This window comes from Danio rerio, chromosome 20 (genome assembly GCF_049306965.1).
Source record: "Danio rerio strain Tuebingen ecotype United States chromosome 20, GRCz12tu, whole genome shotgun sequence".
Lineage (NCBI taxonomy): Eukaryota > Metazoa > Chordata > Actinopteri > Cypriniformes > Danionidae > Danio > Danio rerio.
In genome coordinates, this window is record NC_133195.1 from 42,716,679 (window position 1) to 42,743,319 (window position 26,641).

Consider the following 26,641-nt stretch of genomic DNA (forward strand, 5'->3'; position numbering starts at 1 on the left):
TTTTTTTTTTATTATTATTTTAATGTTTTATTGAAAAATGTTTCAAGATGTTTCTTTAGAATTTGCCAGTTCTTTTTACAATTTTGACTTGTATATTTTACGGATTGTCATAGGTATTTGTAAGTTGTTTCTTGCTATATCTTAAATTGATTTCTATATTCAGGTTTATATAACATTTTGCTGTTTCAAGATGTGTCTTGTACATTTTTTTAAATTCATGTCTATTGGGAAAACAGGGTTGTTTTAAAAACTTGTGTGTATGTGTGCAATTTCAGATTTTTTTTCTTTAAGTCTTCCTGTGTGTCTTTATGTTTTTATTGTTTTTATATTGATATTCTTGTGCACTACAAAATTATTTATTCAATTTTAGTACTATTTTTTTCTTGCAATCAATAAACGTTTATCATGTATTTATTTTGTCCTTTGTCTGATTCTTTTCGTTATAGGATATTGTAAGGTCCACCCAGTTGGCCCAATGCCGGTGTCCACTGGTGGATGAAGGTTTAATGCCTGTTCGGTCTTTCCAGTGCACAACGTTGATTTATATTAAACTTAGCTCATATCTGACTCCAATTTTAATATGAGGTTGTTTAGAATATTAATATTTATCCTCGTTTTATCTGACTCCAATCATAAAACATTAAGAAGATTATATCAATATGTAATTTAGATAAATGTTTGAACCTTTTGTCTTCACTAGTAACTATTACATCTGTTCATTCGGGTGCTCATGTCGCTCAGAGAAATCGCCTCGGCCGAAGGCGTCCCTCACGGTCACACTCCGGTCAGTCTTGAATATTAAACAGAGGTAAATTGACTAATACTTTAGATGGCCGCTACCAGCGCGCTCGTTCTAAAATGCTTTAGTTAGTCCCGCTTAGGTGTACACCTTTGAGTTAAGACAATCATCATTTCTAATTAGAGGTTAGGGCATTAATATAAATGTACCCGACTACTGGACTCTATAGTAACTTTGGTTTTCACCAAGCCCATGGTTTCCCATATGAACTTAATTTAGAATAATATTACCTTCAAACAAAGGTCGGGTACCCAATCTAGGTTAGTCGTGCAACACCTTGTTGACCTAGACGGAAGTTATCGCCCTTTCCACCTAAGTACACATGAATCAATATCAAGAGTCAGCCGGATCGCTAAAACACAATTAGTGTGCCCAATGCTCCATCTCAATTGGATTTTAGTCCGTCTACTGACCTGACGCAAGACGTGCGGAAACAAGGATACAGCGTAATCTACTTGAATTAATAATTACAGAGTGAGCAAAATATGGTCAAACATTACAATTTATTAGTCAGGTAAATGTATTATGCCAATTCAATCAGTCAATTCATAAATGATCAATACAAAACATCAAATTATCAAAGATAAATCCAAGATGAAAAGATGCATACCTGACCTTTTACATAACATGTAAATTTTACATAACGTGGAGCCTAGGCTCCATGTTATGGGCTGATCTGGGTAGGCAGAATTGCCCTGGACCTTTCTCAGACCTTACCTTAAATAATCCAAGAATTCCCTCAAGGAAGGGGGCGTGTGTATAACAAAAGAGCTTTCACACTTGGAAAAGTCACACCCTTCACAGTGGTTCAAAAGATGCCTGAAGTTATATATTTATTGTTTTAATTATGTCTGTTTCTGAGAGAATGTGACCATTGTACCAATCGCACTGAGACATTTCAAATAATATCAAACATGATAGTTAAAGTCAGTTTGGTTAATCTAGAACAGTGGTTCTCAAACTTTTTTCATCAAGTACCACCTCAGAAAAAAATTGTTTCTCCAAGTACCACCAAAATGAGCAGTATTGAATTACAGTAGTGTAGTAGGCCCAGAAAAGCAGCTACAACTCTGCACAGTTAAAAGATGTGGCAGATTACCTCAGAAATATAGGCTATATGTCATATATGGCATATTATATACATCATTTTTGATAAATTTTGAAATGTATGTAGCATGTACATGACATATTTCATTTCTCCACGTACCACTAGAAGGAAACCCGCGTACCACTAGTGGTACACGTACCACAGTTTGAGAACCACTGATCTAGAACATTCAAACATTGAAATGACCATATGCGTGAGTTGGGGGGATGAAGCTGAGTTTCAGCATACTCAGATGCAAATGCAGCAGGAACTGGTTTTTCCCGCATTCCCCCTGGTGGGTTGTGGAGTCCATTGGCCCTGTTTTCAGCTCATGTTTTGAATTGTCAAAGACATCAAAAATATTTGTAATATTTCAATTCTTACAATATGTATGCAGTTTGCATTTTATTCAAAGGTTAAACACAGTGCCTATACTTTCTGTTTACATTATAGCCTGCGTTTGCTGTTATATAAATTGAAATGGTTGTTATATCAAGTATTAATGTAATACCGAAAGGTTTTATAAGGTATATAAATACTTAGTCGCGCCAGCTCCGGGCCGCAGCGCACATTTCACTCTGGCCGATTCCGGCGCGGATGCGGCAGCGTCGGCTCGCTTACGGCCACCGCATCTGGCCCGATTGATTCGGGCCGGAATCGGGCAGTTAGTCCACAGGCTGAGTACGGCAGCCGGAGTCGGGCCGAGTGGTAAGTCTCCGGCAGGCGACATTCTAGCCGGAACTGGCCCGAGTGTATTTTGCCATAAGTGATAACATGTATAAGTATGGTAATAATCTGTATAACTACCATAATAACTTGTGTAATTACATATATAACTTGTATAATTAAAGTAATAACATGTATAATTACAGTAATAACCTGTATAACTACCATAATAATGTGTATATTTACATAAATAACTTGTATAATTAAAGTAATAACATGTATAATTACAGTAATAACCTGTATAACTACCATAATAACTTGTATAATTACATAAATAACTCGTTTAATTACAGTTATAACATGTATAATTACAGTAATAACCTGTAACTGTAAAACAGAAAACTACTGTTTTTTAACAGTTTATCTACATCTTTTATTCTAACAGTTTTTTTCTGTATTTTTACGTTTTTTTTACTGGGATTTTTTTTACAGTGTACCAGAAGCCCTGAGTTTTGAGATCTTAAAGAGCGAGCTGGATTGTAGCGAGACAGAAGGTTGGTTAGATAAACAGGAGCTAGATTATTTAGGGCTTTATAGGTGAGAAGTAATATTTTAAATTCAATTTGAAACTTAACAGGCAGCCAGTGTAAGGAGGATAAAATTGGAGTGATATGATCATATTTTCTAGACCTGGTCAGAACTCTGGCTGCTACATTTTGTACTAATTAAAGTTTGCTTATAGAGGATGCTGGGCAGCCAGCAAACAGAGCATTACAGTAATCCAGCCTCAAAGTCATAAAAGCATGGACTAGCTTTTCTGCATCTGAGATGGATAGCATATTTCGTAATTTAGCGATATTTCTCAGATGAAAGAAGGCAGTTTTTGTGACATGGGATATATGGTTTTCAAAAGTTAGATTTGCTGTCTAAGATGACACCGAGATCTTTTATGGTAGAGCTAACGCTAACTTTGTATCCCTCTAATTGTAGATTGAGTTGTGAGATCTGCGTACAAGATTTATGCCCAATAAGTAATAATTCTGTTTTTTTCGGAGTTTACGAGAAGAAAACTGTTGGTCATCCAGTCTTTAATGTCTTTGATACACTCAGTTAGTTTAGACAGTTCAGACGTCTCGTCAGGTTTAGTTGAAATATATAATTGAGTATCATCTGCATAGCAGTGAAAGCTGATCCCATGTCTTCTAAAAATGTGGAGACATTAGTAGCATGTTAATTTTAAACAGCAAAAGGCCTAAAATTGATCCTTGAGACACTCCATACTTTACTGGGCTGACTTGTGAAGGCTGTCCATTAATATTCACAAACTGGTAGCGGTCAGTTAAGTATGACTTAAACCATTGTAGAGCCTGTCCATGGACACCTGTAGACTTTAAGCGATTTATGAGGATATTGTGGTCAATGGTGTCAAATGCTGCACTAAGATCGAGTAAAACTAATAGCGAGACGCACCCTCGGTCAGCAGCTAAGAGTAAATCATTGGTTATTTTCACTAATGCAGTTTCTGTATTGTGGTGAGCCCTGAAACCTGACTGAAACACTTCAAAAACATTGTTTGTCTGCAGAAAGGAGCATAATTGAGTAGAAACAACTTTTCTAGTATTTTAGACATAAATGGAAGATTTGAAATAGGCCTATAGTTAGCTAAGTTGTTGGGGTCCAGTTGCGGTTTCTTAATAATAGGCTTAATAACAGCTAGCTTGTAAGAGTTTGGAACATGGCCTATAGATAAAGAAGAGTTGATAATGTTAAGAAGAGGTTCTCCTTTAGCAGGTAGCAGCTCTTTCAGTAATTTTGTTGGAATTGAGTCCAGCATAAACATAGCTGGTTTAGAGCTATTTATAATTTTATTTTAGCTCTACCTGTTCTATGATTATGAAGCAGTGTAGGTTATTATTATGATTCAATAAAATATTTACAGGATTACAGGATTTACAGGATAAGCCGGTGCAAAAAGTTTAGCATCTCCTATTTTCTGTCTAAAGCTTTCTATTTTATCACTGAAAAAATTCATGAAGTCATCACTACTAATTTGCGGTGGGACATTTTGTTCCAAGGATGACCGATTATTTGTTAATTTAGAGATGGTGTTAAATAAAAGTCTAGGATTGTTATGATTATTTTCTATCAGTTTGCGCAGGTGCTCAGCCCTGGCAGATTTTAGAGCCCTCCTATAGCTGGATATACTGTTTTTGTACGCAATTCTAAAGACCTCTAAATTAGTTTTTTTCCATTTACGTTCCAGGGCGCGGGTTGCTGTTTTGAGAGCACGAGTATGACTATTATACCATGGTGTAGTTTTAATTTCTCTAGCTTTTTTTAATTTGATGGGTGCCACAGTATTTAGTGTGCTAGTAAAGAGGCATCCATACTACTGGTTACTACACTGTTAGACATTTCTGTAAATTACACAGTTATTTACTGTATTTCACCCAGTGTAATACTGCAAATTCCTTTTACGGTAAATAACTGTATTTACCGTTGCATTATGGGAATTTAGTAGGGTTGGGCATCTAAGCTATAATGCCGATCCGATACGCATCTCGATACAAAGAATACGATCCGATATATTAGCGATACATTTGTGACATATTGCGATGCGACACGATACGATTCACACCCATATCACGATACGATGCGATATTTCAGCACTAACTAATTAGATCAAGTTTATGAGATTATGTGAAAGAGGATGCTGTGCCATTGAATGAGTTTGATTGATTATTTATTAACCAAGCAAAACCAAGACTTTTTTTACAAACTGGCTTTTCTCTCAGAGCCAGAGTGTCAGTTTACAGTAGAGGGCCATTTTAGAACATATAGCACATATTATTTAAGTATTTTCAAGATAAACAGAATGTATAAGTGCAATATATATTAAAATATATATATTTGCACTCTTTCAACATAAAGGTTTAGCATTGCACAACAAGAATTGTGATTTAACTTTTCAACTATGAAAACAAGTTTTACAAAGATATATTTTGCCACTGATTATTCAAAACTTAAGGTTGTGAACTAGCAGTGTTATGCTGCTTTGAAACATCACTGTCACTGTAAACAACAGGCTAATAAAAATATAACAAACCAGCAATCTTCTTGCTGTGAGGTGGTCAAACTACCCACTGTGCCACCGTGACGCCCATTATTTTTATCATTATTATTATTAATATTATTATTATTGTAATTAAATAAAAATTAACAGAAGGAGGTGTTCAAAACCTTCGTTTGACACTAGGCTGAATATCTTTGCAGATGAACAGGGCCGGCACGTCCATAGAGGCGACCTAGGCGGCCGCCTAGGGCGGAAGTATAGAGAGGGCGGCGTCCGCTACACCCCCCCTTACCACCCGCATCCTCAGTTATGTCCGCGACACCTCCATCAGCGCCCGCTTGTCCTCAGTTATATCCGCACATAGGGTGGCAGAATAGAGGTCCGCGACACCCACGTCCTCAGTTATATCCGCGCATAGGGCGGAAGAATAGAGGTCCGCGACACACGCGCGTCCTCAGTTATATCCGCGCATAGGGCGGCAGAACAGAGGTCCGCGACTCCGGCGCGTCCTCAGTTATATCCGCGCATAGGGCGGCAGAACAGAGGTCCGCGACTCCGGCGCGTCCTCAGTTATATCCGCGCATAGGGCGGCAGAATAGAGGTCCACTGGAAGATGGAGCTTTCACAACAACACAGTGGCGCCGCTTCAAGTGAGATTTCAGATTAGTCGTACTGCCCGTGTATTTTACAGATGCGCGGCACACTTTTGCAAATTGCATCTGTCCTGTCATGTCGTCCATCCTTAAATCCATAATGTTGCCATACTTTAGATTTAAAACTCAGTGGGGAATAAAATGTTTGTTTTGCTTCTCGCGCTTTCTGAGGGCGCACCACTAGCTTCATCCGCACACCTGATACAGTTGTAGTGTAAGTGTACACATCCGCAAATCCGTTGCTAAGGCTTACTTTAAGTAGGTCGATTAAATTATGCGCCAAAAACAGGTTGACAACACTTGTTAATAAATAAAAAATACATTCTATATTAAAAATATAAGCTGTATCTTGGAAAAACCGATGCATCTCGCAAAAACCGATGCATCTCGATTTGCTTCCAAAATTTCATTCATCCTCTGCTGCTCTACCGATGCACTCGCATCGTGCACGCGCATGACCGCGTATCGATACATATCGGTTAATCTTCCCATCCCTAGAATTTAGTGTGACGTCGAACAACATATACAGCGATGTACTGTATTTGTAAAAATTCGTGTGTTATACTGTATTTTCCACAACTGCTTCAACGCCACCTTGCGGCGATTCGACTACTCTGCACCACATTTTGCCTGAGGACCCTGGAGCAATTCTGGAGGACAATTTATTAGTGTGCCTGAAGAACATACTGGATTTAACAAACTTTACTCTGGTAAGCTGAGGCAGTGTTTCATTTTACAGAATGTTTTGTGGACGAGAATAGAACAAAGTAAAGTATAAAGTTGGCTATTATTATTTTCTCTGGCTTGGCGTTATTTCGCCCATTTGAGAAATATATCATCTATTAAGATGTTACCTTTATTTAATTTATTACATTAACACTACTATTACTTTAAATAAGACTGTTTATGACTATTAGCCATTGTTCTCGTCATATCTTTTTATTTATTTACATAGGAACCGGTGTTGCAGCGGGTTTTGGTTTAGGAGGGAACCAGAGGTATGCAGACAGTTTTGGAGGACACTTAGCACGAGACAACGGTCCGGCAGAGAGTGTTTTCCCCCAGAAGAATATGAATGAAAGACCAACAAATAATCCAGGTAAAAGCGCGTCTGTCTGTGCTGACAACACTCGACATTGATTTGAGCACCTCTATTAGCATTTGTTTGCTCGGCAACATTGGCTGAAGCGATCTTAAAATGGTAATGTTAACTGTTAGCTAAACTGAGCTAAGTTTATACTGAATTGGACTCAAACTCATTTTAACGTGCAACGTTTAACTTATATTGATTTATACTATATATATTAGATGTTGTGAACTTATTTTTCTCTGGTTTAGAGTAACTTATAACGTTAGCTTGAGAAAATAACATCGCGACGTAACCTATAAGAACGTTAACGTAAATCTATAACGTTACAATATGCATAGAGGTAAAGTTGGTTTTATATTCGCACATTCGTTCATTTAGAAGACTCTATACTGTTTACCATGTTACTTTGAATATTCGATCAGAATTAGCATGCCAGTATGACTTGAAATCAACATTAACACTGTTTATTTGACCGTGAGCATGTTGTACTTTGATAGTCATTAGCTGCTAAAATGATTTCGCTATTTAGAGTTTGCAAATAATACTTTTATGAAATTAAATTATTAAGGGGGAAGTCTGAATCTGCTAATATAAAACCAATTTTACCTCTATGCATTATGCTAATAACCACCTTTTTGCTATTTATTGTTTGCTAATTATTTTTTTATCACAACTCTTGACATTTGGTTTAACATAATTGTTACCATTATATTTTTTTCTGTTTAGATATGGCACTGGCACAGCAGCAGGTTTTGTCTGAAGAAACAAACAGCATTTTTAAAAAAAAGTTGTGTGGAGGTTGTGGATTGTAGCATGGTATTCTTATCTGTATTTTTGGCTTTTTTATGGTCTCAATATAGAATACTGGGAGCCTGCCTGTGCAAACTGGACCTCATACAACAGTAAGTACTGTACATCTATTTGTTTCTCAATATATTAACGTTACTTTTAATACAAAATGTGTCACATGTTTAGTTGCTAGCTAAATAAAAAAATCGTTTTCCCTTTTTTATTAAACCATTTAGTAGGTTTTTTTTCATCTTTGTTTATAATATTTTTGAGCAGATTGAGGTCTGTCATGGGTCAGACATTTCAAAATACAATAATTAGTATTGGGATACATGCATTTGTCTATGTATTAAATGTCTTTTTCCCCATTTCATGTTGCCTAAATATTTTGTAATAAATAAAATAATACAATTTTTTGTATAAATAATTCCAGAGGATGAAACAAAATGCACAGCAACAACCAGAGTGAGCCAGAAGATAGCAGGAGAAGTAGTGAAGAGAATGACAACCATGAACAACAGTGAGTTATCCTTCTTTCACCAGCTAACTGAGAACTTGGATTAGGTGAGACACTCTCAATAATTGTATCAGTATTCAGTCAGTTTTAGTTTATTAGGAATACATAAAACAAATAGTCTAATCTGTCCTGCAGTGAATCAACCCATCACAAATGCTACAATGTTTTTGTAAAACCTTGTTAGGGAAAAAAATAAACAGGACATTCTGGTTAGTTATCTTTTAAACATGGTAGTGAGCAGGTTATGAGCAGGAGCCAGTTGCTCAGTACCAGCTGAAAACTACCCCAACCTAGCTGCCATGCTTCAAAATAATTAACCAGTATATGATTTATTTTTTTTAAACAAGCTTCTTCTATGCTTATGTTAGTCTGTTTGTCCTTATCCAGAGTTCTTCATAATCCTGGACTGGGCCAAATCCTGACCAGATGCTGTGGTGGTCATGGAGGAGTGAATCCTAAAAGACACACGTGATCAATGAGTTTCCGCATTGATCCAATGGGCCAGCCTGACCACCCGCTGGTGAACTTTCAAGCCTCTGGTGCCTAGACTGCGGCCTTGCACAAGTTTGGCTAGAGGAGAACTGGTCGTGCCCAACTGAGCCTGGTATCTCTCAAGGGATTTTATTCTACACTTTCGTCAGTTGGTGAAGTTTGTTCCATGCCACTGTCGCCACTGGATCACTTGGCTACGATTGGTGGATCGGTGGATTTGCTCTTCAGTGTTTGGACTTTCAGCAGTGACATTTACTGCTTCAATTCTGAAAACTGGACTGAAGCAGCTTCAATTTATAAGAACTTCTATGTTAAGCTGCTTTGACATCATTGATCTACATTGTAAAAGTGCAATAGAAATAAAGATGAATTGCATTTGAACATGTGAATTCAGACCTTGTTGAGCATTTGACACCAGAACTAGTAATATTTTAAAGTTGGGTTGTTTCTGAGTCGGCTAATAGTTACAAATATTTATTTTTCCAACAATATGCAATTCAGAAGTTTACATTTTTATTGTACATGTATGTTCTAGTGCTTTGTGTGATTTATTTATTTTTAATGTGTTGATTTTATTGCTTAATGTAATTTTCACACATTTTCCTTAAATGCTTTAAGCATTATTAATGTTTTAAAAAATGGAATATTTTGTAATTGTGTCTGGTTTAATGTCAGTAGTACTTAGTACAATTGGTTTTTTTTTTCTCAACAATATGCAGGTCAGACACTTAAATTAGTTTTGTACATGTATGTTAATGTGCTTTGTCATTTTCAATGTTTTTTTTTTCTTAAAATAAAATATTTTGAATGATTGAAATGTAATGTTTTTACACATTTTTAAGCTTGTTTTAAGCATCTCCAATGTTTTAAATAAAGAGTGTTTATTTTGTTAATATTTTGTAATTGTGTCTTTTTTAGGTCTATAGTATTAAAATAATATTAATAAAAATTATATTATAAAATATTTAGAACAAAATTAAAAGGTTTACAGTAGCTAACTGTTAACTTAGGTTTTTACAGTAGTTAACCATTTTCAGACACTACGGTAACATGCTGTAAACGGATTTACAGTTGTATACTGTAAATCTAAAATACAGTAACTTACTGGCAACAGTGTTGCCAGTAAGTTACTGTAAAAACCCTTTGAAATGTCTAACAGTGTACATCAAGATCATTTGAGGTTGCGGGTGCATTACGAAATAGAGAGAGATCAGGTAAGTTATTAATAAATTAATCTTTGGTTGACGGAACAATAGTTCTACTAGGGCGAAGTATTGGAGCGGATTTGCTAATTTCAGGTAAACACAGCTTATATAGTAAGAGGTAGTGGTCTGTAATATCATCACTTTGTGATATAATGTCTACGTCAATAACCTCGATTCCATAAGACAGAATTAGATCTAATGTATGCTTTAAGCGATGGGTTGGACCCACAACGTTTTGCTTTATCCCAAGTGAGTGTATTAAATCCATAAACGCGAGCCCTAATGTATCGTTAGCGTCATCTATGTGAATGTTAAAGTTACCTACAATTTGATCAGTTTTAACTGGTAAGTCAGAAATAAAATCAGAAAACTCTTTTAGAAAATTGACATAGGGTCCTGGGGGTCTATATATGGTGATTAAAGCGAGAGATAACATAGGTTTTTGCATAGTATCTGGAAGCTGAACATTAAGTGCTAATACTTCAAAGGAGCTAAACATAAGTCCGTTTCTCTGATTAACATTAGGAAAATCACTAAAGATTGATGCAACTCCACCACCACGACCAGTTTGACGAGCCTCATGTTTATATAAGAATCCTGGAGGAGTTGCTTCATTTAAGCTAATATAGTCATTTTGTTTCAGCCAGGTTTCAGTGAGACAGAGTGCATTAAGATTGTTTTCTGTTATTATTTCATTAATGATAAGTGCTTTAGGTTCAAGTGACCTGATGTTTAGGAGACCAAGCTTTACGAAATTTGTATTTTCACTTTTTACCGGTTTTTCTGGTTTGATTCTTAATAGATTTTTTCTGGAGCACACAGTACGTTTATTTCTTAATCTAATAATACGAGGAACAGACACAGTCTCTATAGGATTCGCCAGATATGCATTACTGATGTTTAAGTGGGACGAACAAGAGTCTATGTGGCTATAATGTGAATTTTGTGAATTTTTACCTGCTAGTCAGATGGTGCGAAGTAATCTGGAGATGTTGTCCGACAGGAGTTCAGCTCCGGCTCGACTGGGGTGCAGGCCCTCAGCACGGAAAAGCCTAGGACGCTCCCAGAAAAGATTCCAGTTATTAGCAAAGAGCAATCCCTGTTCTTTACACCATGTTAATAGCCATTCATTCAGAGCTAAAAGTCTACTGAACCTTTCATTTCCTCGGCAGTAGGTAGGAAGCGGCCCAGAAACGATGATCTGCGTGGCGGGCGAGGTGCGTCGAACCGTCTCGATCAGGCTCCTGAAGTCCTTCTTCAGGATCTCCGACTGCCGGAGCCCGGTGTCGTTTGTCCCCAAATGGAGGACAACGGCACCAGGGCTCTCGGCAGCGCCCAGGATAGTTGGAATCTGTATAGAAATATTTCTTACACGGGCACCAGGAAAGCTGAAAGTACGTACTTTATTACCTTTGGAGGAGGCGGCACGAACGTGACGAACGATCGAGTCACTGATGATGGCCACATCGGGACCCGTCTCGCGGAGAGGGGAGAAGCGGTTCTACGTGGAGATCTCGAACATGGGAGGAGGAGACGTTCTACCCCAGGATCTGGCAAGCACCTTACGCGGCTGCACCCAGGCGCCGTGGTAGCCTAGTGTCGGCGTGAACGACACCTGGCCGAGCCGCGCCCCGGGTGCGCTGGGCCTGGACAGAAAAGGACGCGGGGTTGAGGTAGAGGGAGTGATGTGGTTGTAATTTCCACTTACCTTAGATGATGAGGCGGCCTTAGCACAACAAGCAACGCCCGTTGTTCCCGCAGCCGCGTCCGCCTCACCGTAAGCGTGCGGATCTGGGACTCCACTTCTTCCAGCTCCAGCTCCGACGCCTCCATCGATGCTTCTCCTGCACACAAGGACAGAGACACAAGCGACATTGTACAGGGTAAAGAGCAAGGCCAGTAAGTCAAAAGGGTATGGTAAAAGAAGTCGGTAACTTTAGCTGACCAGCGGCGATAGCAGGCTAAAGCTACAAACAACAGGCGGATGCTCAAGACAGAACGTTTTTAAGCAGTTTTGTTTGTATAAATGTATTAAGGGTTCGTTCACCCTAAGTAGGAGAGACAAATACTTAGCAAATAAGGAAGTATTTTATGATTAAGATGTAAATTGCGAGTAAATAGCGAGTCCAAACTTCAAGCACACGCAGTAGGCGACCGAACGGATACAGTGACGTCAGTATGAAACTTTTTGTAAAGAGTAGGGATGTAACAAACTGCTGGATAAATTCCCCCAATCGGCCTTTACCCATTATAGCCTCCCAATCATCCCCATCCACTGAATTGGCTGTATCGCTGTTTTTCCACTCCACCTATAGCTAGTGTGTGGTGAGCGCACTGGCACCGATGTCCTATGGCTGCTGTCACATCGTCAAAGTGGATGCTGCACACTGGTGGGAGTGTTGAGAGATTGTGAAATACTTTGGGTGTATGGCCATACAGTTGAAGTCAGAAATATTAGCCACCTTTTTAATTTTTGTTTATTTTTTAAATATTTCCCAAATGATGTTTAACAGAGCAAGGAAATTTTCACGGTATGTCTGATAATATTTTTCTTCTGGAAAAAGTCTTCTTTGTTTTATTTCGACAACAATAAAAGCAGTTTTTAATTTTTTAAATCCAATTTAATGTCAAAATTATTAGCCCCTTTAAGCTTTATTTGTTTTCGAAAGTCTACAGAACAAACCATCGTTATACAATGACTTGCCTAATTACCCTAACCTGCCTAGTTAACCTAATTAACCTAGTTAAGCCTTTAAATGTCACTTTAAGCTGTATAGAAGTGTCTTGAAAAATATCTAGCCAAATATAATTTACTGTCATCATGGCAAAGATAAAATAAATCGGTTATTAGAGATGAGTTATTAAAACTATAATGTTTAGAAATGTGTTGAAGAAATCTCTTCATTAAACAGAAATTGGGGAAAAAAGTAAACAGGAGGGCTAATAAGTGTAATTGTACACTTAATATTATAATAGTATTATTAAGAGTGTTTTAATTTTCCAGACCTACTAAACTCCCATGTATGAAATCCCATATGTGCACCCACAATCTAGTACTGAAAAACACCCATGCACTCCCGCATTCACACACTCATACATTACGGCACATTTAGTTTATTCAATTCACATATAGCTCATATCTTTGGACTGTGGGGGAAACCGGAGTACCCGGAGGAAACCCACGCCAACACTGGGAGAACATGCAAACTCCACACAGAAATGCCAACTGCCAAGTCATTACTTATTTGTATTGTTAACTAATTATCGCATTGTTAACTAAATGAGTGTCTCATTGGTATTGATTAGTTGTTTTATTTGTACTGACAGTAGAGTGTTTGTACGTTACAGAGCAGTCTCAATGCTAGGGAAGGAATGGGTGTGATATTGCTTAGTGTCATCTATGGAGCCGTCATTCTGTCCTTGATGTTTCTGCCACCAATTATGATTACAAATCTGGGCTGTAAATAAACTATTGTCCTTTTTATGGGGTATTTTGTGGCGTATTTCTTCGGAAACCTTGCGCCAGGCTGGTGCGTTGCCATTTCTCTGTCTTTTCTGCTTACAATAATATAGTGGAAAAGTTATGACGATTTTCAGCATCAAGTGAGAAATCATACTAATCCACTTTTTAAATGGTGAAGTATTGAATACTGCTTTTAGATGGAAAAATCTACTCCGCTGTTTAGTCCTTTTAACAGAAATAATTTCCAAAATCATGATGTTCACTGCAGTTTCTGGACTTGTTGCATTAATACAAACGATTTATAAAAGATGAATCACTTTCAGTGCATCTCAGATTAGGCATGGATAAAAACAATAAGGGGGTTTTCTCACTTAGACTTTTGTTTTGGAACCTGTCTCGTTTGCCCAATTAGCGTGGTTCATTTGGCTTATGTGAAACCAGCAATCACGTTCGGATACACGCCAAATGAATTGGTCCGAGATCGCCTAAATGAGGTGGTCTCGGCTCGATTGAAACAAACTCTGGAGAGGATCGATTGTAGTGAGAAAGTCATACGATCCGAGCCCGGCTATATCACATTATTATATTATGTAATTATGGATATGTAATAGGCATACGGCTATATGAAGAGGGAATTATGAGTAGGGCGGGAAGTCTGCAAATGCACAGGGACTCCCGGATGTCAGCAAGCGAGAGATAATCTCTCGTAAATCACGCGTCTCCCTCCCGGTCCTCAAATACGTCGCATACCCCAACACATCCCTCCTCGCTTCTCAGACACATCGCGCACACCCTGTCAAACACCAAATTCATTTTACTTATAGCGCATGGCTTTGGACTGTGGGGGAAACCGGAGCACCACGGAGGAAACCCACGCCAACACGGGGAGAACATGCAAACTCCACACAGAAATGCCAACTATCCCGACCAGGGCTCGAACCAGTGACCTTTTTACTGTGAGGTGACAGTGCTAATTACTGAGCCATTGTGTCGCCCCTAACGCAAATATTACTTGATCATCAGAAAGATCAAATCATAATACAGGAACCAGATCTAGTGCATTGGTTGCTTATGTGAATTGTTAGCAAATTAGAAAGATGGTAGTTTACCTAAGAGAGCCTTTAAAGTAAATAAGTACAAATGTAATTTTCTCCTTTGATATAATTCATGCTAGAATCTAAGTGACATGCTAATTCATGCTAGAAACGTGCTAGTAAAAAGCCAGAATCATGCTAACAACATGCTAATTCAGGCTAGAATCATGTTAACAACCTGCCAATTTATGCTAGAAATGTGCTAGTAACATGCCAGAATCATGCTAACAACACGCTAATTCAGGCTAGAATCCTGTTAGCAACATGCCAGAATCATGCTAGAATAATAGTAACATGCTAATTCATGCTAAAAACGTGCTAGTAACATGCCAGAATCATGCTAACAACATGCTAAATCATGCTAGAATCATACTAACATGCTAATTCATGTTAGTAACATGCCAGAATCATGCTAACAACATGCTAAGCCATGCTAGAATCATGCTAATTAATGCTAGAAATTTGCTAGTAACATGCTAGAGTCATGCTAACGACATAATAATTCATGCTTGAAATATGCTAGTAACATGCTAGAATCATGCTAGTAACATGCCAATTCATACTCGAATCATGCTAACAACATGCTAATTCAGGCTTGAATCATGCTAACAACATGCTAAGCCATGCTAGAATCATGCTAATTAATGCTAGAAATGTGCTAGTAACATGCTAGATTCATGCTAACAACATGCTAATTCAGGCTTGAATCATGTTAGCAACATGCCAGAATCATGCTAGAATAATAGTAACATGCCAATTTATGCTAGAATCATGTGACATGCTAATTCATGCAAGAAACGTGCTAGTAACATTCCCAGAATCATGCTAGAATCATGTCAACAACCTACTAATCCATGCTAGAATCATGCCATAGATAAATACATTAGATGTCGCCTACCCTGTTGTTGTCTATTAGAAGAAATGCGTCAATAGAGCCGCCATTTTAGTACATGGTAGCTCTCCTTTGAAATGAATGCGGGATCAAGCTGCAGTGGAGGACTTTGGTCATCCAGAGCCAGAGAATTACACAAACATCTATTATCGGGAGTTTTCCCGGAGGTCAGTATGGAATTTTTTTTTAATTCCAAAACCTATAATTTTACATCACTTTTGTACACCTGTAGACAGCGTGAAAGTCGTTAAACACGCTAGTAACATGTTAATTAATGCTAGAATTTTGCTAACAGTACTCTAATTCATGCTAGAATCATGCTAGAATTATGCTAATAATACTCTGGTTCATGCTAGAATCATGTTCGGGACACTTCATGTTTCTGCTGCGCCACAGAGAGTGTCTGGTGTGCCGTGCCTCAGTCAAGCTCAGCACTTTAAACTACCACACAGTTTTTTGTAAAACTATACAAAGACACAAATGATTGTGTACTCTCTGCTTGGTCTGTGTCCGAGTCGTACATGTGCGGCTGAATGCTAATCCTCTTACAATTGTTACTTTTCACAGTCTGCCTGTCTGTTGAAAACACAGAGCAGGTGAGCTCTTGGCTCTGCCCCATTGTTACATTGGGCGGGAATTTTAAACTAATTTTCATATGAAGCAACACGCCCCTAAAACAGCAAACTGTGTAAACGCCTCCAACATGACACTTTCGAAAACATGATAATAAAAAAATCTGAACCGTGTGTTGAACTGAACCTAAACTGGCACACTCAGAAGAACCATAATACTAATTTATTCATTCATTTTCTTGTCGGCTTAGTCCCTTTATTAATCCGGGGTCGCCCCAGCGGAATGAACCGCCAACTTATCCAGCATATGTTTTACGCAGCGGATGCCCTTCCAGCCGCAACCCATCTCTGGGAAACATCCATACACACTCATTCACACTCATACACTATGGACAATTTAGCCTACCCAATTCACTTGTACCGCATGTCTTTGGACTGTGGGGGAAACCGGAGAACCTGGAGGAAACCCACGCAAACGCAGGGAGAACCCACAAACTCCACACAGAAATGCCAACTGACCCAGGCAAGGCTCGAACCAGCGACCTTGCTGTGAAGCGACAGCACTACTACAGCACAGTGGCAAGGAAAAAAACTTCACCAGTGGGCGAAAATGAAGGAAAAAAAAAACCTTGGGAGAAACCTGGCTCAGATAGCACGACCATTTCTCATAAGCACACACAACATTCATTGTCACCATGACAACAGGGATTGGGATATTAATTTCAGTGACGTTAAAAACTTGTCCACTTGCTGGATCCTGGAATACTTCAGTAATTCCCCAGTGTGTAACTTTGAGAGAGGCAGAATAAAGTTGAGCATAAGTAGCGCCAGCCGCTATGTAAGCCATGATACGTATATGTTCTTCCTTCTTACTCTATTTTACAGATTTTTGGTTAAATCCAGAATTTGCCTCTCTAGCATCTGTAATTTACCCTCGACTGAAGCAGCAGCATTTTTCACTGCGGAGATTGGGTTTTCAGTTTCAGCGATTTGTTTTTCGTCATATGTGAATTTTAATTTTAAACTAATTTCGAGAGGAGCACGTGCTCATGATTGACCCAGCTGGCCCACATTAGCTAATCATGATCCTCCAATCAAAGGATCCCAAGTCACTATATATATTATCATTTACTTTCGACAACTATCTTCGTCTGGAAAAAAAAAAAACCTCCACCCCTCCTTCCACCTTTATCCAGAATGGGCGGCACATTGGCCCAGTGACTAGCGCTTTTGCCTCACAGCAAGTATACCAATGGCGTTGGGTCCTGGCTGGGCCATCTGGTATTTCTGTGCGGAGTTTGCATGATCTCCCCGTGTCCGCGTGGGGTTCCCCCGGGTTCCTCCCACTGTCCAAACATGCTCTTTATTATAGATAAAGAAAGCCTAAAACTTTTTTCAATGTCTTACCGTGGCGGGGGAGTTTGAGATCGACCTGAGCTCAATTTCCCCTCGTCCTGCGAAAGGGGGGAGCCCTGGGCCCGAGGATCCCTTGAGCTCAGGGCTCTCTCCCAAGACAGCAGGCCAAAGAAGCTATGTATAAATCATGAGCTAAGTGTGAACTCTTGAAATGATTATTGTGTATATGTGGTATAAGTTCTTGTTCATTTAGAACAAATATTAGTAAGAAAGTTTTTGATTAATCATGATTTATGTGTCTATTTTAAACGTCTTTTTCATGCATAAAATTATGTGTAAGTTTAGTGAATGAGACCCAATGATTGTAAAGCATTAGCTATCCACTATTTGCACCCCTGAACACACTGAACACACTAGTTCAGGCTTATGGCTTAAAAGTGCACAAAATGAATTGAAAGGACTTTTACCTTTAATGTGCCGTCCTGCTGGAATGACTTGCTTAACTCTAGCTGAGTCTCTGATAGGGCTGCACGATACTGGAAAAACAGACATTGCTATATCGAGTTTTTCTGCTATTTCTATATTATAATAATTAAATTAAAATTAAATTATAATATAATTTCACAAGAAAACTTTAGAAACACGTTTTGCAAAGAATTCATCCTTTTACTTTGATTGGGATTTCTGTAGTTGTGTGCATCTGCATAATATATACAAAATTACCCAAAAATATATTAAAGCACAGATGAAAACAATGATAAAACTGAAATAAACAGCACTTTATGGTTTTCTGTATTGAGCTACAGGAATTCAATAATCAACTGTAAAATAACAGATCATGGAGTCTTTACTGTACAAATAAACACAATAATTTTTTGTTATATCTTATAAATTCTTGAGCCCAAATAGTTTAAATTCACTTGAAATCTTATTTACAGGCCTTAAAAACACATCAAAAATCTTTCACACTATTATATTAGGTTAAGACTTTGTAATGAAATCATGTGCTCCAAATTTCCTGGTTAATTATAATCCCTACTTGAAATTGAGGTCCCCGCAACGTGACTATGCTGATTCGCAAATTGCTATATTAATGCTGAAACGATATATTATGCAGCCCAAGTCTCTAATCACTTTTAAGACAATCTGATCTGTTTCAGCAGCACTTACTCCTACAGCAAACCTTTAATATTCTTTAACTATCTGTTTGTCCTGCTTTTTTGTTTATTTCATAATTATAATAATACAAATACACACACTGCTAAAATAACTAAGACTTGTCACTGCATCTACATCTTGTTGTTTTCTGGTGAACTGAAGTGCTTCTGCTATCTTCATGCTTTGGATAAAAGTGTCTGCTAAATGTAAATCTATTTAAAGTTCAGTTATAGCAATGGAAATACAAAGAAATCTGATTTTTGATTTGATGTGTGTACTCATTTTATTAGCCACAGTCAAGTGTGATGTTTGATGTTAGTTCTTTTTCTTTGTGTATTTATTTTTCTCACCCTCTCCGCTTCTTACTCAACTCTTAAGTTTCTTATTGGTTCAGCATCTGTCCATCATCATTACGACATCGTCAATCTACAGACAAGCCGCAAGCATTTAAAGCCCAGAGAGACCAGCGTGTGGTGTGCGCTCTGCCTCTGCATACCTTTTGTGCTCCACGCAATTTGTTTTGACATGCTTAGGCTGTGTAGTGATTTATTATCTCAGGTAACTGTGGTAATTCAAGTTTACTTATTAAACTTTATTAGCTTTGAGTAAAATAATATGATGTATGTTGTGTGATTCTAAACTGAGCCTATGACCGTATTCTTAGGTTTATTTTACTTTAGATGAACTTTTGTTAGATTAGTTTGAGTGTTTTGCCACCTGTGTAACCTTGAGTTTTGTAGTTTAATTAGTTTAGTTCGGGTGTCGTGTACACTAAAGATCTTGGTTTTTATTTTTATAATTTATTTTTGTTGCCTAGTTCTGACTTTAGATTTAGGGATTGTTTTGTTTTGTTAATTTCTTTGATTTGGCTTGCATTCGTTATTTTCATTTAAAGAGAACAATTGTAAATGTTTTTTTCCTTTTTCTATTTATTATTGTTACATATTGTTTAAACCAGGGGTCACCAAACTTGTTCCTGGAGGGCCCGGTGTCCTGCAGATTTTAGCTCCAACCCTAATCAAACACACCAGAACAAGCTAATCAAGGTCTTGCAAGGTATACTTGAAAAATCCAGGCAGGTGTGTTGAGACAAGTTGGAGCTAAATCCTGGAGGGACACCGGCCCTCTAGGACCGAGATTAGTTACCCCTGGTTTAAACCATTGAGTAAAAAAAAAAAGTTTAAACAGAGAATTGATTCCTGCCTCATCCTTGATCTGTCGCACACATCACACCTGTCTCACCTAAATGTTACAGCATCCCACTGAAACATCTTAAACTCGTAACAAGGAGTGTTAATAAAGTAAAATTCTTTAATTCTTATCAAGAACACTCTAAGATGAATAATAGTTGTTGTTTTTTTACCTGCATTTCCTCTGAAAATAAATACAAGCGATGAAAATCACTGCAGATGTCTACTGTGGATGTGGTATATGTGTCCAGTTTCTAATGTTCTCCATGCGCTTGAGTCTGCTAAAAAACAGAACAAAGAGAGAAACTTTAAACAGCTCATTTGTGTCAAACATCAGAAGAATCCCAGAATCAGAAATAAACAGACTTCTGCAAATCTGTTTTACTGACAAAACTTCAACTATTTTAAGGAAATAAATAATATCATGAATGAGTGCACCGCATTGCATGTGTGAAGACAAATTAAATTAAATAAAATCAAATAAAATTATAACTAACAGGAAAAATCATGGAGGTCATGTGTACAAACTAATTTAGAAAACAGATTTAGATTAGATTACTAGAGGCTGTAATTGTATTTGCAATACCTTGCTGAATTTGAGTGTATTGTTTTACTATCCTGTATATGTTGTAGGCATACTCTTATGTTAACGGTTTAATAAAAGAGTTAATAAAATCTGTAATACAAATGGTCATTATTTAATTAAAACATTTATAAAGTTTTAAAGGTGATACTCATTTATGCTGTACACTACATTTTTAGAGCCGTTTTTATGTGAACATCTAGGAACATATTAAAATAAAATTAATCCATATCCTGAACCCTTTAATCCATATCATGATCTTTGCAGGGAATATTCAGAAACATCTGTCTGTGTGTGGATCCAGCGTCCCCTCCATTTTGGAGGACATCAGAGACTTATTTTACATCTTGTAAAAAGAGCCATATAATAGGTTTCTCTTTAAATATGTCTGATTTAATGCAGTGGATATTACTGTTTACACAAATACTGAAATAGATGCAAAGCTGTGAATAAAAATATAACAGGGCATCCTCACTGTATTCTGCAATAATTCGGTTATTCAATTTTTTAAAGACAGAGATAAAAAAGTGACATGTACACAGATATTCTTATGGCAGCTATCTAAAACTATTTAATAAAGATTTAATGGGAAATTGTGTAAAACATCTTTTAAAAATGTTTGGATTCTTACCAGATAATAAACAGTCACCGGCCACTTTATTAGGTACACCTGTCTAGTGCATTTAGGCATGTAATCATGGTCAAGACTATTAGCTGCAGTTCAAACTGAGCATCAAAATGGGAAAGAAAGGTGATTTAAGTGACTTTGAACGTGGTGTGGTTGTTGGTGCCAGTTTGGGCTGGTCTGAGTATTTTAGAAACTCCTGATCTACAGAGGTTTTCACGCACAACCATCTCTAGGGTTTATGGTCAGAATAATCAGAAAAATACTAAATGTCCAGTGAGCAGCAGTTCTGTGGGCGCAAATGCCTTGTTGATGCTAGAGGTCAGAGAAGAATGGCCAGACTGGTTCGAGCTGATGGAAAGTCACTCCTGTCAGCTAAGAACAGGGAACTGCGGCTACAATTTGCATAAGATCACCAAGCTTGAACACTAAAAGATTTGAAAAACATTGCCTGGTCTGATGGGTCTCAATTTCTGCTGCGACATGCGGATGGCAGGGTCAGGATTGGGCATCAACAACAAGAAAGCATGGATCCATCCTGCCTTGTATCAACAGTTCAGGTTGGTGGTGGTGGTTGTCTAATGGTGAGGGGTATATGTTCTTGGCACACTTTGGGCCCATTAGTATCAATTAAATATCGTATCAATGCCACAAACTACCTAAGTATTGTTGCTGACCATGTCCACCCCTTTATGACCACAGTGTACCCATCTTCTGATGGCTACTTCCAGCATGATAACGCACCATGTCATCAAGCGTGAATCATCTCAAGACTGGTTTCTTGAACCTGACAATGAGTTCACTGTACTCAAATGGCCTCCACAGTCACCAGAGCTCAATCCAATAGAGCACCTTTAGGATGTGGTGGAACAGAAGATTCGCATCATGAATGTGCAGCCGAGAAATCTGCAGCAACTGCGTGATGCTACCATGTCAATATGGACCAAAATCTCTGAGAAATAATTCCAGTAACTTGTTGAATCTATGCCGTGAAGGATTACAACAGTTCTGAAAGCAAAAGTGGGTCCAATTCGGTACTGGTGAGGTGTACCTAATAAAGTGGCCGGTGAGTGTATACTCTGTAAATTAAGGATGTAATTAAGATAATAGTTAAGATGTTACACTACTGGTCAAAAGTTTGGAAACATTTATATTTAGTTTAATGTATTTAGGGGAAAAGTATTTTTTTGCTCACCATAAGGCTGTATTTATTAGGTCAGAAATACAATAAAAACAGGTAAATTGCCAAATATATGTATTCTCACACGTGCACTTTGCAGTGGGTTAAAGACACAAATAAGGCAAAATACGGTTTACAAACTAAAGGCTCGACAGACGAAATAACTTCCAGTATGTATATATCTTATTAAAATTGAATATATGATTTTATTATCCTAAAAATTGTTGTGATCATACTGTTTAACTGCTTTAAATGTTAACTGTTTAATAAAAGTGTTAATACATTTTTTTTTTGCAAAACAGAAGGGTACACACTATACTCATTTATTCTGGACACTGTAAGTTTGTAACCACATTTTTTTATGTGAACATCTAAGATCATCATAATAAAATAAATCCATTTCTTTAATACACATAATGAACCCTGTAATGAATATTCAGGAACAATTCTGAACAAGCATGCAAATATCTGCTCTCTACATACTTGTGGTGCTTGGAGGTTTGTTCTTCTATCAGTCACATCACATTCTCTGTATATTTCTTCTGCATCCTAATAAACCAAGAACAGCCATGTTTAACATTATTATAATGATTTACAGACACTCAGACTTGTGCAGAGATAAGCACTAGTGGTTCTACTCTTACTAGATAAGTTCCTTTTTTTAGCCAGTCTACAGTATTTTCTCATTTTACATTTTTTACAGTACTTTATCTTTAAGTGTATTTTGAGAGCATTTTTAGGTGTCATTTCTCAAAATCCAACATGAAAAAGCGATGGTCCAGGACACTGACCGAAACAACTCAGGTATAATGCTTACATAATTCATGAACTTAAAATTATCACTTTTTTAATAGTTATGTTTATAATACTGCTACATAAATACAATTTTAGCCATTCTTTAACAAACAGATGTGAAAAATAAGAGTCTAACGGTAAATTTAATTTTGAACATTAACATAAATGTTTCTTCTCTTTGTTGTCAAATAACAGAACAATTAATGAACAAGTAATTTATAAAGCCAAAAAGGAATCAGTAAGACATGCCGCCATTTCATTAACCTCAGCATCACATTACTTTTGTAAGTTATTTGAAGTGTAAATGGAGTTTGATAAGGTAGATCTGCTGATTTTAACGGATATACACTATAATATCTCGGTTTTCATGTATACAAGCGCTTTTTGCCAATAACTGACATCAGACGTGCAAAATAAATGCCGAGACAAATCTTACCTGTGAATGTATTTAAATCGACCCTGATTTAAAAAAACGAATCTCTGGTTAACCAAACGACCAGTAATGATTCATCAAACAGGAAATATTTACGAGTCAAACAAAGATTTCCTGAAAAATCCGTTTTATTTCGCTCCAAAAACTCACGTGGACACAAGCAACCGCGTAATATTGCATTTTTCAACTCTAAGAAAAACTAAGCAAATCTGACCAATGACGTATCTGTAGAAACGTTGGAACGCGTTCGAATTCTTGGGAGACACACCCAGTACATTCCAACTTTCGCCATTGCTGTATTTGACGAGTATCTAGCGAGTTGTACAAAGATTGCTTTGTATAATTTGCTTTTCTTATATTGTCAGTTGATAGCGTACGGTTTATTAAGGCTAATTCACCATGTTATTTACCGTACTCGGAGTAATTGCTCTCTTCCTGGGAAAAAGAAACAACAATTCCACCGTCTCAGGTCAAGATGAAAGATTCGACCGTCAGGAAGGATTGGTCACGGTATCCTCCGTGACTAAAAGTGATGGTAAATAATGTTGTGTGTTATAAAAACATGTAGCTCACTTTGTATACTGGAGTCTGTGTAGGGCTCTACACTTATTTTACCTTACTGTAAATATTTTTATAAAAGTGAATAAGATTTTTGGTAATAACATATGCCTAATGAAAACTACAGTACTAAATCAGGCCTAATCTAAGCTACTGATGTAAACACATCAAATAATATAAAAAAATAAATAACCCCACCCTCCCCCAGCAGATTATTTACCTTGTTTTAAGGAAAACTCAGTTAATTTTGACATATTTCTGAAAACAAGACAATATTTTTACTTGTCAATAAAATGCTTCTTGATTTAATGTTTTGATATTTAGACTACAAACAAGACAAACGCTAGGTAAAGTGTTTTTGCTTTGCATAAAGTTTTTCAATTATGCATTCATAATCCGTAAAGACTAAATAATTTTCTCTGCTTCAAGATGGAAGGGTTAGTTCACCCAAAAATGCAAATTGCGTAATTAATTATTCACCCTCACGTCACTCCAAACCCAACACCTTCCGTCATCTTCTGAACACAAAAGATGTTTTAGATGAACTCTGAGCACTCTCTCATCCTCAAAGTACATAAAAATACCACAAAACATCCTCAAGCAGACCAAATGCCTACAGTGGTTTAGTCGGTATATTATCAAGCTACGTGAATACTTGTGTAAAAAATTTATCCAACAGTTTATTCTCTTAAATAACAAATGATGATGTTTAATGTTTTAATGGTATTTGTAGTGGAAAATATGAAATTTTTTCTCATAGGTTTAGTGTTTTTGCCAAGCTTCGGGTTATTTTATTCATTGTTATATGATACAAAATATATCAGCTATAAGGTCATATTGACAAGTTTTTATAGAAAACAAATCATTAATTGCAAAGTGAATTTGATTATGAACAGTAATTTCATCATGTGACATTTTTAATTTAATGACATAATAAGCCTACCTAATGTAATGGCTGAAAGGAACATCTCAATATCTAGACGTCTAATATCCAGTATCTGAACATAAACTTAACAATAAAGATTTAGATGACCTGATTATATATACATTCAGCAAATCAATTCAAATCACTATGTTGGTCACAGCAAAACATCCTTGCATATGCACACACTAATCAACAACTAAAAGTAGAAAGAAATTACCTTGTTTGTGACTTCATAATTGACAGCATTTGTTCATATCAATAATAAACACTGGATAAATATTATTCAAGTAAAACTAAAACCTTTTGTTTCATGTTATTTCTTCCTTTAGGTCGAGAAATCGGTGACTGGTGTAAAGAATCATCTTTGCATCTTGAGGAACAGATCAATGTTCAGATTGAGGAACCATCACTGGAGGAACCTGTTGATGGTCAGAGTGAAGAACAACCACCGGTAGAGCCCGACAGTGTTCCCGGTGAAGAACAACCACTGGTAGAGCCCGACAGTGTTCCCGGTGAAGAACAACCACTGGTAGAGCCTGACAGTGTTCACGGTGAAGAACAATCACTGGTAGAGCCCGACAGTGTTCACGGTGAAGAATTATCACTGGTAGAGCCTGTCGATGGTCACAGTGAGGACTTAGCCAGCTCCTCCAGCAGTAGTGATGACTTCCCTCAAGACATTTACTCAGCTGGATCCAACTGTAGTAGTGAGCTCACAGCCAGCTCCTACAGCAGCTTCTTCTCTGCTGAGTCCGGCTGTGGTGATGACCACTCAACAGATTTTCTGTCCGCTGAGTCCGGCTGTGGTGATGACCCCTCTACAGATTTTCTGTCCGCTGAGTCCGGCTGTGGTGATGACCACTCAACAGATTTTCTGTCCGCTGAGTCCGGCTGTGGTGAAGACCCTTCTACAGATTTTCTGTCAGCTGAGTCCGGCTGTGGTGATGACCCACCTCCAAATGTGGTCTCTGCTGAGCCAGGCTGTAGTCATGATGACCCACCAAATGTGGTCTCTGCTGAGCCCGGCTGTAGTCATGATGACCCACCAAATGTGGTCTCTGCTGAGCCCGGCTGTAGTCATTACCCCCCTCGAAATGTGGTCCCTGCTAAGCCCGGCTGTAGTCATTACCCCCCTCCAAATGTGGTCCCTGCTAAGCCTGGCTGTAAAGCTGTCGCTAAAGGTGCAACCTGTCAGACAAAGGGCGCTATTTCACCTCAGCCAGAAGAGCTGAAGGACAAAGACAGACACATTATTGGTAAGTTTACTACCGTGACAGCCCACTCACCCAACACACATACATATTTTAATAGTGCTTTCATGACTTTTATACTTTAAACTGGCTTTAATACACATTTTGTTCAGGGATAGCTGATAACTAAGATGGAATTTTTTATATATATATAGATATCTCATAGTCATATATATAGGGAAGACAGAATAAAAAA

At 37.6% G+C, this 26,641-nt stretch overlaps 3 protein-coding genes across 13 annotated transcripts in view; 2 read left to right on the forward strand and 1 right to left on the reverse strand.

Annotated features, from left to right (window-relative positions):
- esco2 (establishment of sister chromatid cohesion N-acetyltransferase 2) overlaps positions 1 to 26,641 on the forward strand; it is a 365,881-nt gene that overhangs the window by 88,703 nt on the left and 250,537 nt on the right. The gene's annotated exons all lie outside the window — the stretch shown is intronic.
- LOC141379408 (uncharacterized) overlaps positions 8,754 to 26,641 on the reverse strand; it is a 45,174-nt gene continuing 27,286 nt past the window's right edge. For 6 of the 11 annotated variants that reach the window (XM_073933603.1, XM_073933604.1, XM_073933607.1 and 3 more), the window contains one exon: positions 25,049 to 26,423. In XM_073933603.1, the coding sequence (XP_073789704.1) occupies positions 26,406 to 26,423 (18 nt within the window). In that variant the 3' untranslated portion in view covers positions 25,049 to 26,405. Of the gene's footprint in view, positions 9,130 to 11,154; positions 12,216 to 18,215; positions 18,285 to 20,269; positions 20,378 to 22,967; positions 23,034 to 25,048; positions 26,424 to 26,641 lie in introns of those variants that run through there. The other 5 variants (XM_073933598.1, XM_073933601.1, XM_073933599.1 and 2 more) reach the window with 2 other exon arrangements.
- pimr128 (Pim proto-oncogene, serine/threonine kinase, related 128) overlaps positions 24,003 to 26,641 on the forward strand; it is a 38,577-nt gene continuing 35,938 nt past the window's right edge. The window contains 3 exon segments of the mRNA NM_001089392.1: positions 24,003 to 24,247; positions 25,525 to 25,956; positions 26,002 to 26,451. Of these exon segments, the coding sequence (NP_001082861.1) occupies positions 24,112 to 24,247; positions 25,525 to 25,956; positions 26,002 to 26,451 (1,018 nt within the window). The 5' untranslated portion in view covers positions 24,003 to 24,111.